This window comes from Typha angustifolia, chromosome 5, assembly GCF_048772165.1.
Source record: "Typha angustifolia cultivar Huaian chromosome 5, ASM4877216v1, whole genome shotgun sequence".
Lineage (NCBI taxonomy): Eukaryota > Viridiplantae > Streptophyta > Magnoliopsida > Poales > Typhaceae > Typha > Typha angustifolia.
This window is the reverse complement of record NC_133243.1, coordinates 4089229-4102145: the sequence shown is the minus strand read 5'-3', so window position 1 is coordinate 4102145 and position 12917 is coordinate 4089229. Positions and strand designations below refer to the sequence as shown.

The 12917-nt window shown below is 37.0% G+C and overlaps 1 protein-coding gene across 1 annotated transcript; it reads left to right on the top strand.

Moving 5' to 3' along the window:
• The first annotated feature begins 616 nt into the window (after nucleotides 1-616).
• LOC140759958 (cytochrome P450 71A9-like) lies at nucleotides 617-5870 on the top strand. The gene is made up of 2 exons (XM_073096683.1): nucleotides 617-4787; nucleotides 5075-5870. Exons 1-2 carry the CDS (start codon nucleotides 3855-3857, stop codon nucleotides 5690-5692), a joined length of 1551 nt encoding a protein of 516 aa, XP_072952784.1. The 5' UTR covers nucleotides 617-3854; the 3' UTR covers nucleotides 5693-5870.
• Nucleotides 5871-12917: the final 7047 nt, after the last annotated feature.

The following is a 12917-nucleotide window of genomic DNA, read 5'->3' as shown; positions in this document are numbered from 1 at the left end:
AGTAAAGAAATTTAAGACCAAATGTGGACAGTGTTCTAGTGCACCGAGTCACCATAAATACTAATTATAAGTCATGAGAAAGAAGTAGCAACATTAGTAATTTTAGCTACAATAAAATTGGGTGAAGAGATAAGAATAATAACAAAAACCGAATCATCCCATAAAAAAGAAAATTTACAAGAGAACATTATATATATAATATATATAGCAATGCCTCACTATGTGGTGCCACTAATGAGATATAAGTTATTTATTTATATATAGGGCTGACAGGCTTGACGAGCAGCTCGGGCTTGGCTTGGGTGAAGCTCGAGTCCGGCTCAGCTCGATCAGAGCTGAGCCGAGTCGAGCTATCATAATAGGCTCGAAATTAATATCGAGCCGAGCCTGAGCTGGAGCCAGCTCGCTCAGGCTCGACTCAATAGGCTTGATAGCCTTACTAGCTATAACTAAGGAGACGTGGTATAAAGAAATATTGCCATGTGTCCCTCACTAACCCATCCTCACCCGTAACCCATTCAACCTTCATCACTCTCACCTACCCCACCCTCATCCATCACTTCACCTTGCCCATCAGGTCACCTTCCCCATCCTTAAATCCCTCACCCACCTACCCTCACCTTCACCCTCACCCTCACCCTCACCTTCACCTCATCCACTCGATCACCACTCCTAACCTCACCCCACGCGCCGCCACCTCCTCCCTCCCCGTCGGCCTCCATCGGCAACGATGGCAAGCCACCACCATGGCACCACGCCTTCCTCTCCATCAACCTCCTCCTCCTCCGCCACCGTTGGCCTCTTCCTCGTCCACTCCGTTGGCTTCCTCCTCCTCGTCATCCACTCCATCTACTCCGTCAGCTTCCTCCTCCTCCTTCATTCACTGTTTCCTCCTCGTCGCCTCCTTTTCCATCCGTCTTTGACTCCTTCGGTAAGCCGCTGTCCACGCCGCCACCGCCTCATCCTCTAATCAAGCTTGAGCTTTGCTCGGGCTCGGCTTGGGTTCAGTTAGGCTTAGTTGGAGCTGGACTCGAGTTGAGCTGAACCGAGCCTGAGCAACACTATGAGGCTCAAAATTAATTTCGAGCCGAGCCAGAGCCAGCTCACTCAGGTTTGGCTTGTTTACACCCCTATTTATATAAAAGGACGTGTCTATTATCATCACGAGCAACTCTTTTTCTTATAGTATATGCGGGGCATTTCTCACGGAATTGGGAAATCTCAAGGGTGTGTTTAGTTAATTTAACTCATTCCTTAATCATGATTTACTTATTTTTAAACTAAGCTAAGAAAATATAGTATTTAATTATGAATTAAATTTAATTATAATTATTATTTTTGATGTGATGTAAAATAGTGAAAAATATATTTGTTGTTGAGGGAAATAGATGATATATAAAACTAATAGACCAAAATATCTATTAACTTTGATGATAAAATTTTACAAAAATATTTTTATATAATCAATTAAAGGCTTGTGAGTTTACAACCATGCCTGAAATGTTATGTTTTTTTAATAATAACAAAAGGTTACAATTTTTTTATTAATATTTTATTTTTGGTTATAAGCCCAATTATGAGGCTATATTATTTTTTAAATGTTATTTAAGAAATTTTTTGTATTGCGGACAATATTAAAAAGAGGATTTTTACAAATTCACCCTATATTTTGCCTATTTTGTGATTTGCACCACTGTCTTTGGGGATTTTATAACGCAACCCCTCATTTTTCCTATAATGTTTATTTAACACTCTAACATTACTTTAGCTAAGTGACATTAACCATGTTATTTAGTTTATGTGACTCTAGTTCAAAGATTACTAAAATACCCTTAAAATTTTCTGACATAACCTAAATCCTTACAAAATTCTTTTTTCCCAAACTAAACCCTAACCCACAAAATCTAAATCATCTTATCTATAACTAAACCTTACCTCACAAAATTATATCAAAATCCACAACCCACAAGAATCCCCTAAAATCCCTACCACGTACAAGCCTTAGAAACTTCCCCCAACTTTTAATTTTTTTCCATCTCTCCAGCTTAAACCCTTTTTTTTTCTATCTTTTTCTAAATTTTCTTCGTCTCCCTTCCCATTTTTGAGGTTGCAAGCAATAAAATCGACTTTGCATTTGGGGAGCTATCTCCATGGCTTGAAGTTTGGAAGCTCTAAGATTGGCTTAGTATTTAGGTAATGTTCTTCATGTTTTGAGAAAAAACAACAAGTATGGATGTTAAGTTATGAATAAAATTAGAGATAAGTACAAGGACAATTTAGGAATGTTATAAATTACATAGTGTATTATAATAAAATATTCTTTTTCTAGTATCATTCACTTTGAATATAGTTAGGTTAAGTTAACACAAGGTGTTAAATGAACATTATAAGGAAAATGAGAAGTCGTGTTATAAAATCCCATAAAATATAGGATATGATTTATAAAAATTCCTAAAACAGAAAGTGAGTTATTGGCTACTTCTCACAGGCTTGCAATTACTCTATAATTCAAACCAAATAAGAGTCAATAAATCAAAAATTAATAACCGAGTCAATCTGATTAGGTTCAATAATCGTGAGATGTAGGCCAAATAAAGTGCACGCGGATTAGCTAGCAGAAAATCTGGTATACCATGCATCTACTAATAATAGAGTTTTGTATACATGAGTTTCTGAAAAAATATCTAGACAAATTTAGTGGGACCCACGTCTAAAACTAAATCAACATCGAACTATGCAACAATTGAAGGATTTGGCCGTAGTTGCGTCGTGCATCGGAAAGAGGTGGATTGAATATGGACAAGGGTTCCGTCTATGTTGACAAGTCCTCGTCGTTGAAGGAAAAATGCTCCACCTTATAGCAAAAAAACACGTGATTGGTAGAAATCCGATACAATATATATATACACCAACTATATTATTATTGCTTTTGTTATACTAGCGAGCTATTATGAAAAGGATGTCTATAATCTATACAAGAACGTTAAATACACGTGGCATACAATAGTAAAGCCCCAGCAATTTGGGTAATGTTGACAGGAATGCTAAAAGCAAACTTGAAAGAGAATCACTAAAGCCCCTTGGACGAACTAAATCGGGAGGGAGTAGGGCTGTCAAAATAATCAAGCTGCCTCTACCTCTGCTCGAGTTTGACTCGATAATGTTCGATTAAGCTTGGCTTAAAAATAGACTGAGTCAAGCTTGATTATTAAAGCTAGGCTCGAAATTAAATTCGAACCAAGCTTGCTCCTGAGCCGACTCGATCGCGTCGACTCGATAAGGCTCGAATATATATATATAATATAAATAATATCAAATTAATATGAACTATTTAGAATTTTAGTCATTATTTTCTGACACAATTATCTTCATTGTTTGTAATTTATATTTTGGTTGCTTTTAGTTTTTTGACACAATTATCTTTGTTATTTGTAATTTATATTTTAGTTGCTTGTAGTTTTCTAACCCATCTTTATTGCTTGTAATTTATATTTTGGTAATATTTATACTTTTATAGTTGAATTAGGTTTTATTTTAAGCTTGATTCGAGTCTAAATTAATTCAAACTTGCTTAAGCTTGAAAATGATTTGAAATTAATAAGACTTGAAATTCCTAATTGAGCAGCTCGTTTAAATTTGTTTAAATTCGAAATTGGCTCGCGTTTCAAATTGGTTCGGATTAAAATTATTTTAATTTAAGTTTGATCATAAAAATAGACTTGAAATTAATTTTAATCCATACAAGTTTGATTAGAGCCAAGCTCGGCTCTTTTACACCCCTAGGAGGGAGTACTGAGAAGGTGAGTAGATCCCATCTATTTAAAGAGCCTCAGCGGTGGATTCGACATAATATTATGACAATGCCTCCATTACTAGACCTTGAACTACTCGTCTCTCCCCAAGCATTTCTTTCCCTGGTCCTCCTCCCCCTCTTCTTCCTCTTCCTTTTTACCACCGTCAAGAGATCCTTCTCCTCCCACAAGCCCAAACCCCCTCTTCTTCCTTCCCCTCCCAAGCTTCCATTCATCGGGAACCTCCACCAAATCGGCCCTCTCCCTCACCTCTCTCTCCACTCTCTCTCTTCCACCTATGGCCCCCTCATGCATCTCCAGCTCGGCCAAGTCCCGACCCTTGTCGTCTCCTCCGCCGATATGGCGGCCGAGGTGTACAAGACCCACGACGCCATCTTCGCCTCTCGCCCTAAATTTAAGGTCGCCGAGATCCTATCCTACAATTTCGCAGCCTTGGTCTTCACCCCTTACGGAAAATTTTGGAGGCGCATGCGAAAGATCTGCGGCCAACACATCTTGAACCCCAAGAAGGAAGAGTCGTATATTCCCGTGAAGGAAGAAGAGGTGGCGGTCATGGCAGAGAAGATTCGCGCGGCTTCTTTGCAATCTAGTCCAGTGAACTTGAGCGATGTGTTGTTCGGGTTCGCAAATGATGTGATCTGCAGGATTGTTTCTGGAAAATTCTTTAGGAAGGAAGGGAGGAATGAGTTGTTCCGGATGCTTATTGACAACAACACGGCTTTGTTTTCTGGGTTCCATGCGGGGAATTGCTTCCCTAAACTGGGTTGGTTGGATGGGGTGATTGGGGTGATTCGGGCGGCTAAGAAGAATATTAACAGGTGGGATGATGTGCTTAATAAAGTGATTAAGGAGCATAGAGAAGGTAGTACAGAGGATGGTGGGGCAGAGGATTTTACTCATGTGTTGTTATCTTTGCAAGGGGATCCAAACTTGGGGCTTGAGTTGAAGGATGATCATGTCAAGTCTCTACTGGTGGTAAGATTTTTAATGTAACGTCTCTCCAAGCCTTAAAACACTTTACAAACATTCTGGCATTTTCTTTACCAGGTCAAGATGTTGCTCTTTTTCTTTTTCTTTTTCTCTCATAGGCTTTAATAAGAATTTATCCAACTTAATCCGCGAATAAATTCCATTCAAGCCCAAGCTCAAATTAACGGATTTCGCTGGATATATTGAAGTTCGAATAAATTGAATTTTACCGAATTCCAAATATTCGCGATTATTCTAATTCTTTACCTTTCTTGTTTCTTATCCTATTGTAGGATATGTTCGCCGCAGGGACCGATACATCATCCATAACCCTAGAATGGACTATGTCAGAGCTTGTTCGAAACTCGCATGTGATGAAGAAGCTAGTAGATGAGGTGAGGGGGATTGCCGGCGAAAATTCCAAGGTTAGAATGGAGGACCTGAACAAAATGAGCTACTTGAAAGCTGTGGTAAAGGAGACACTCAGGTTGCACCCTCCAATTCCACTGCTCCTCCCAAAGGAAACTACAGAAGACTGTCATATAAGAGGCTATTATATTCCTAAGGGGACAAGAGTCTTCGTCAATGCTTGGTCTATCGGTAGAGATCCCAAATACTGGGAGGCACCAAATGAGTTCAACCCAGAGAGGTTTATCAACAACCAAGTGGACTATAGGGGTAATCATTTCCAGTTCATCCCATTTGGAGCAGGCAGAAGGATTTGTCTTGGTTTACAGTTTGCCATCAACGCAATAGAGCTTGCAGTGTCAAATCTTGTTAACCAGTTTGACTGGGAGTTGCCTTATGGCATGACAAGTGAGGAGCTGGACATGGAAGAGGCCCCTGGATTGACAACCCATAGGAAGAGCAGGTTGAAACTTATACCCAAACCACGTGCCTTCTCAAAGTAGTAAAGAGATTATAGCCTCCTGCTCTTGTGAAATAAATTATCAATAAAAGCCTTCGATATATTTAGAGCTCGTCGTTGGGAATAAAAATGAGGAATTTATACTATATTATTGTAATCATAACTTCGTATATTTATCATTTGGAATAAGAAATGGAACCGAGAATATTTGTACTTTCAAATGTCATACATTTTTTTTTTCTTTTGTGAGAAAGTCCGTAGACATATTTTATTTATCAACTTTCATTACACCTAATCCGATTGTAGATCATTTCATTCATTACATGATTTTTTTCTGGCTAGCTAGACTGGCTACTAAGTGAGCAGTAAGATTGTTCTTCCTACTCAAAAAAATTACCTTTAAGGAGATAAAATATTGCATCCACCTATTGCATCTTGCATGAGAGAGTCTATGCGCCAGTTGACTTCAGCAGCATCCTCATTGAAGGCATTGACCACATTTAAACAATCATTAAAGACTATTATATTTGTGGTTTTTAGATTTTTAGTGTTCGTAAATATGTACAAAATAATCTAAGTATTTTTATACATATTTATGAGCATATTTACAAGTTTCGATATGATTCAAACTAAAAATGTTCAAATTTTAGAGAAGATAAGTCACTGCATTCACACCACGTTCACACAACGTTCGCACCGCGTTCAAATATGGACTCAAGCGTTTCCACATACATAGGTGGTGTTTTGACTGTTCAAACATACTTAGGCCGCGTTCAAACGTGCCCATATAACATACTATTACTAAAGTTATATGTGTTCTATTTTGATTTGGATTTGACTTTATCTTGTTAACTTATATACAGGTTAGGATGCCCTAACCCTACGGAGGGTTGTAACTACGTTTGAAATAAAATTTTTGGAATTACAAAGTTCTTGTATCAACAAGATCCATTTCTTTTTCAACGCACTAAGTTTTTATCTTAAGGGTCATCTAGACGAAGAATTAATCTCGAGAGCTATTGAGATTGAAGATTAATCATAGAAAGCAATGAATCACGAGTTCTAGCGAGCAAAACTGAGTGAAACAAAGTCGTGGCGGTCGATGGGTTATTTTGTAAGTCAGTTTTGTAACTGCTATAAGTTTAGTCATTAGTTTTGATCTGAGTTTGGATTCGTAATTTTTTTCCCATTTAGGTTTTTCCACGTAAAAATCTAGTGTTCATTTTTGCTTTACTTTTTAATATTTATTCTACATATTTACATAAGCAAGGGGTTAGAATCATTGTCTAGGGTTTAGATACATATCCATGTCTTAAGTTTTTTACAATTGGTATCTAAACAAGCTCTCTTATCTTAGAGAGAGATCCATTAGGTATGGATTTTTTAGAGATGGACAATCTTCTATTATATTTCTTATTCTTGATAGATCAAACTATGAATATTAAAAAGCTAGGATAAAAGACTTTATGAAATATATAGATGAGCGTGTTTGGCTTGCCATTGTGAACGGTTGGAGTGCACCGATGTATTTGGTAATTGATAAGTTAGTTGAAAAACCTCCTAGTTCTTAGGATAGGTCTGATTTTGAAAATGTTGGTGGAATAGCAAATCCATTAATGCTATTTTCAGTTGTGTTTCTTCGGATGAATTACAAAAAATTTCTACATTTGAGATTGCTAAAGATGCATAGACGATCTTTGAAAGACTGTCTTGTTTCTATAGGTATCCAAAAGAGAGATAACTTGAAACTAACTTTTGAACCTTCAAAGCAAACTTGAATGAACTTTACAAAGTCAAAGTTGAATCAACAACATGGTGAAATTTTAAAGGCAAAAAAGATAAACACAAAACACACTCTTCAAGGGAAGGTAAGTAGAATAAGGTTTATACCCACATATTATCATTGTGGTATTAAATGACATATTAGGCCATATTGTAAAGTTTTGTGAAAACCTAAACAAGTTTTCTATTATGAGATAAAAACTAATAAATTTGAGTTAGAAAATAAGACATCTTGGCACCCTTTTTGGGTGATGTTATTGAGTGATCTCTTAGTGAGATATGCTATCTAAAGGGAGTTTGATTGATTATTTATAGACCCTATAAGAACTAGAAAAATAAATAAATTAGGGGTTGAGAGAGGAGGGTGCACGTGCTCTGCACATGCAGCCCCTCCTCTCTCCCTCTCCGGCATGCAACGAAGCGCAACGGAAGATCTCACCGAATCCAATTCAGATTTGGGATCTTTAATCTATAAATTAAAACCCTAATCCCCTCTCTCTCTCTGCTTAACCACCCCAGCCCTCTTCTCTCTCTTCTTCCTCCCCTCTTTCGCTTTCTTCTTCCTCACCGTCAGAGTCACGCCGTGGAATCGGCCTGCCGGAGCGCCGGAGCCATCGGAGACCATCACGTGACTCCTTAGTAAGCCTTCTCCCACCCCTCAAATTTAATTAAAAATTAATAGGGTAAAGCGAAAATACCTAAATTTGGGTTTCTTGGCTTCATCGACAAATCAGACCGACCGGCGGTTTCGGATTGCAACCGCATCGTCACCTGAAGCTTCGTGCTCTAAGCTCGATGTCGGTAATATCTTCTAGGAGGCCCTCGTGGCTCGGGTTGTGGTTGGCCATGAGTGGGAAGTCTTCCACCGTTGGTCGCCGTGGTCAACCTTCCCCCCAATGTAGGTTGTTGAGGTCGCTAGGGGACCTTCAATGAGGTCATTAGGCTGCCGGCGACAATGGTCACCGGCGATGCCCTCTCTCTCCTTTCCCTTTTCTCCTCTTGACCCGACTCGACCTCTAGCCTAAGTCATGGGCTGCAGGCCGACTTGCAGCCTAGTTCTTTGTTGGCTTTGGGTTGGGCCTTGGCCCAGCCCAACTAGCATGAGGTGGAAGAATGGGCTGTGGGCCAGCTACAGCCCAATCCAATCCATTATCTTGGCTGGGCCTTGGCCCAGTCTGATTAGTTCTTTTTTTTTTTTTTGAATGGGCCAGGCCAGTAGTGCTTAGCCCAATCCAATGGGTAAATTAAACCCATTTTAGTTCTTTTTAGTTTTTTTAAATTTTAGAAATATTGATATTATATAAAATTAAAAATTTTATTATTATTTATTATTAAAGGTGGTGATTTTTAGTATGTGAGCTAGAGATTTGAGATTTCGGTTGTCTTGCCTAGACTCTGGTGAGTGGGTTCACTCACATATTTATTTATTTATTTATTATATTTCGTACCTTTATCAGACCATGTAAATAATTTGTGTGTAAATTATTTATTTCACCCTTATGTGCAAAAATTTAATTATTACATTTTCTGTGTACAAATTTATTTATTTCATCCGTACGTGTAAAAATTTAATTGTTACATTTTCTGTGTGCAAATTTATTTATTTCATCCGTACGTGAAAAAATTTAATTGTTACATTTTCTATATGCAAATTTATTTATTTCATCTGTGCGTGCAAAATTTAATTGTTATATTTCTGTATGCATTTAATCATTATACTCAGTGCATCACCATATTTTGTGCAAATATTGAAATTAGTGAAAAGAAAAATGAGACTAGTATTGGTATGACTTAGATAACAGTTCTGGTATGAATCGCTTGCGATTTTCCGTGGTGACTCAAGTCTATCAGGAAGTCCAAAGGAAAGTCCTAAATCAGATCACTGCGGTGACTTTCTTAGGTGACTCTAACTTTTCTCCACGATTAGTGGAAAAAACATAATGTGTTGATCACATGGTGATACCATCTGATGACCCTAACTGGATCAGCTATGAAGAAAAGTCCCGAGCGTCATCTCGAGGTGACTTCTAGTTGATGTGGATCCACATGGTTTAGACCCATTGAGATATATGACAGTATAAATATTGAAAAGATATTAATATGTTGAAACCGTGCAGGGTTACAAGTTGTGACTTTCTCTATTATTATCTTTGTTATTATTTAAAGAGCATGCCTATTGCATATTGATATGGATATTATTGCTTTTAGTTTAATTTTATTCAGCATTAATATGATTTAAAATTTAATTGGTTTTCGAGTGGATTTCGCTCACTGAGCTATAGTTGTTGGCTCATGGATTCTTTTTTTTATGTATTTATTTATCTATCTCAGGTATTTATTTATCTAAACGAGATGTACCCGGACTCCACCTCCACTTAGGATTCACCTATTTATTTTTTCGCTCTTTTGGATTTTGTGCTTTAGATTAGAAGTTTTATTTATTTCGTTTAGAGACTATAAAACATTAACATTGTTTTATGTTTATTGCAATTAGTTTTAAATTTAATAAAGTAGATCTTCATTTTATTTATTTATTTTACCATCGTACATGTAGAAAGTACTAATAAAGCTTCGTGTATCTCAAGCATATTTAGAATGTGTAATTTTAATTTTTTTGGGGAGTTTTTAAGTTTGAGTCATTTATCTTTTGGTTGGTTTGCAAATTTTTGACTTGTTTCCGTTTTAGTCTACATATGAGTTTTTCTTTAATGTTTAGAGTTTTTATAAAAAAAATTGGTGCACTTCTAGATTCAAAATATTTTCTTGATGTATATATCTATATATATATATATATATATATGACCTTCAATTGATTATAAGTGATTATAGTCAACTTTGTCGATCTTGAAGTATATTGTGTTATTTCTAATTTATTCACCCTCTTAACTTCTGTAATAATTAAATTTAATGCCTCATGACATATGTATTTTCTTGAGTGAGCATAATTTCATAAAATATTTTCTTGGGTAGCGAACTATTAATTGTGATTTGCATAGTTTGACCACATCCTTAGTCAAAAGTATTATATTAAAAAAAGATCAATGAAAATAAATACAATGAGTTAGAGTTAAAATTGTCTTATTTAGAGTCCAATTTGATTTAGTACTTTGCTTGAAAATTTGAAATAATATATTTAATATTGTTCATTATGTACTACAAGAAAAGAGCTTCCTACTCACCTACTCATGTGTGAAAGCTGTCACTGCACCTTTATGATATAAGCAATCAAAATAATACAAGAAAAGTTTATGTTAAGTTTGGAGAATAAGTCAAAAGGTACATCAATTGATGCTAAGTCGGTTTGATTACTATGATGTATTATTGTTTAATAGGAAAGCTTATTTAAGAAGATTATTTCATGTTGTCTATGCTCAACTTGAATATGCATTTTGTTACGATCAATCAAGATTAATTTTTAATTTATGTGTGATGCATTAGAGTTGAATATAATATGCTCTTGATGGCTTGATTGATTTATGTATAACTTATTTCATTTGATTGATCTACTTAAATCTTGAATTTATCTCTAAAATTTTAGAAGTGTATCTCCAAAAATATTTAAGACTTTCTCAAAAGAAAAATCTAACAAAAATTTAATAAAAAGTTCTAAATTTTTTTAGGATCAAACTTGTGGATTTCTTCACTTTTCCGCAAGGTATAATTTGTGTTTATTTTTTCATGTTAGAGTCTCAATTTTATGATCTTTTAAGCGATTGAACGTGATAGAATAATAATTGTGGCGTAGCTTCTTGATCTCATTTGATTTTTCTTGAACTAGAACTTTCCTCCAACACCTGGGTAGCCTTTGTCAATTTGAGCTAAAAAGGGGAGAGTCAAGTTGTCTAATGTAACGCCCCCGCCCGGCATGGACACGTGCACGCCCACACGCCTACATGGCATACGCAGCGGCACACGTGACAGGTTGGGCGGGGCCTGTGATGCACAGATACACTCCTATGCACATATAATTATCAAATAATACCTGTTAACATATTCATACTCACATAATCCAACACCAAATAGATCATATTATCAACCAAATAAATCTGTTAACATATGAATATTAAAGTCTACAATAATATATACTATACCACTACCTAATCTAGCAGGACCCACACAGGCCACTGATACGATCATGCCTCGGGATATGGTGCTCTGATACCAACTTGATACGATCTCTCCTTTTGGGCTAAGGATCGATCTCTTCCGATTCTCAGATCTGGACTGATCTTGCACGGAACTTTGAAATAAGATCCCAAAATATTCCGATGTCGGATCGATGTGAAATTTTGATATGTTGTAGCCCCGGAAAAGAGCTTTCCAACAAATCAAGTTTCAGGCAAATTGGAGTTGGGGATCTCGAGATATCATTTGTTTAGTGGACGAATGTTAGGATGGTCTGTTTTGGATCCGTGGATGGAGGCACGAGATCCTAGGTAATGGTGATTAGTGGAGGACCGGCGTTAATGGGGTGGCACCGGTGAAAAAGTGGTGATGGAAGGGTTATGATTGATGGAAGGGTTAGGGCAACTGTTGGATAGATTGGAAGAAGGGGGAGGAGAGGGCCACCCCTAAGGGACTAGGGTGATTGGCCGGTCGAGGGAGATTAGAAGCGGCGTCGCCGGGGATTGAGAGAACGGGAGCGAAGAAGACGAAGAAGGCAAGGCAAAATTCAATCTCAATATTCAATAATCAATAAAACTTTGGTTGCCCTACACATCCTTTTATAGGCTAACCAACAATTTAAATTAACCCTAAAACACAATTTTCGCCGACCGTGTTCGAACACACGATCGAACGCGCCTCTCGATATTTGCGAACGTGATGCAGGCATTCACAGTGCGTTCGAACGCACCGCGTTCGAACGCACAGTGCACTCTCTTCACCCACGTTCACAACCCCGTTCACAAACCGTGTTCGAACTCACTCCATCCACGTTCGAACGCGACTTACAGAAAACTTATTTTAATGGAAATTAAACACTAAAACATGAAATAAAAACACTCCTAAAGTGAATCCATGCTCGAGACGAGTCGGTGAAGTTCGAATCGTATCAGCCACAATAAACCATCAAAATATAACTAAACAACTGATACCCGAGTGCACTATAATCTTACATGTACTATACAAATCATCGTCTGATACAATAAAGTACAAATATAATAAACAACAATATAACTCTATTTCTATACAATTATCATCTATACCGTCTCGCACTTATAACTCACCTCATCCATCTAACATATCTTCTCAGGATATTTTTAGTCGCTATCACGTACCACAAATCTAAGAGGGCTAAAAAAGATAGATAATGTGTCATAACTGATAAAAGTATATACAATCCTCGACAATGAGTAAATAAATCTCCATGTCATACTATCATCATAACTTTCTCTCAAATATGACACATGATGCATGCCGACCATGACCATGCTATGATATCAAATGCAACCATATATGATATATATTGACCACTCGATAATCAG

Bases quoted from the DNA above. Each gene is read 5' to 3' on its own strand.
- LOC140759958 (XM_073096683.1), top strand. From the start codon at position 3,855: ATGACAATGCCTCCATTACTAGACCTTGAACTACTCGTCTCTCCCCAA. The intron at 4,788-5,074 runs GTAAGATTTTTA...ATCCTATTGTAG, and splicing joins ATGTCAAGTCTCTACTGGTG to GATATGTTCGCCGCAGGGAC.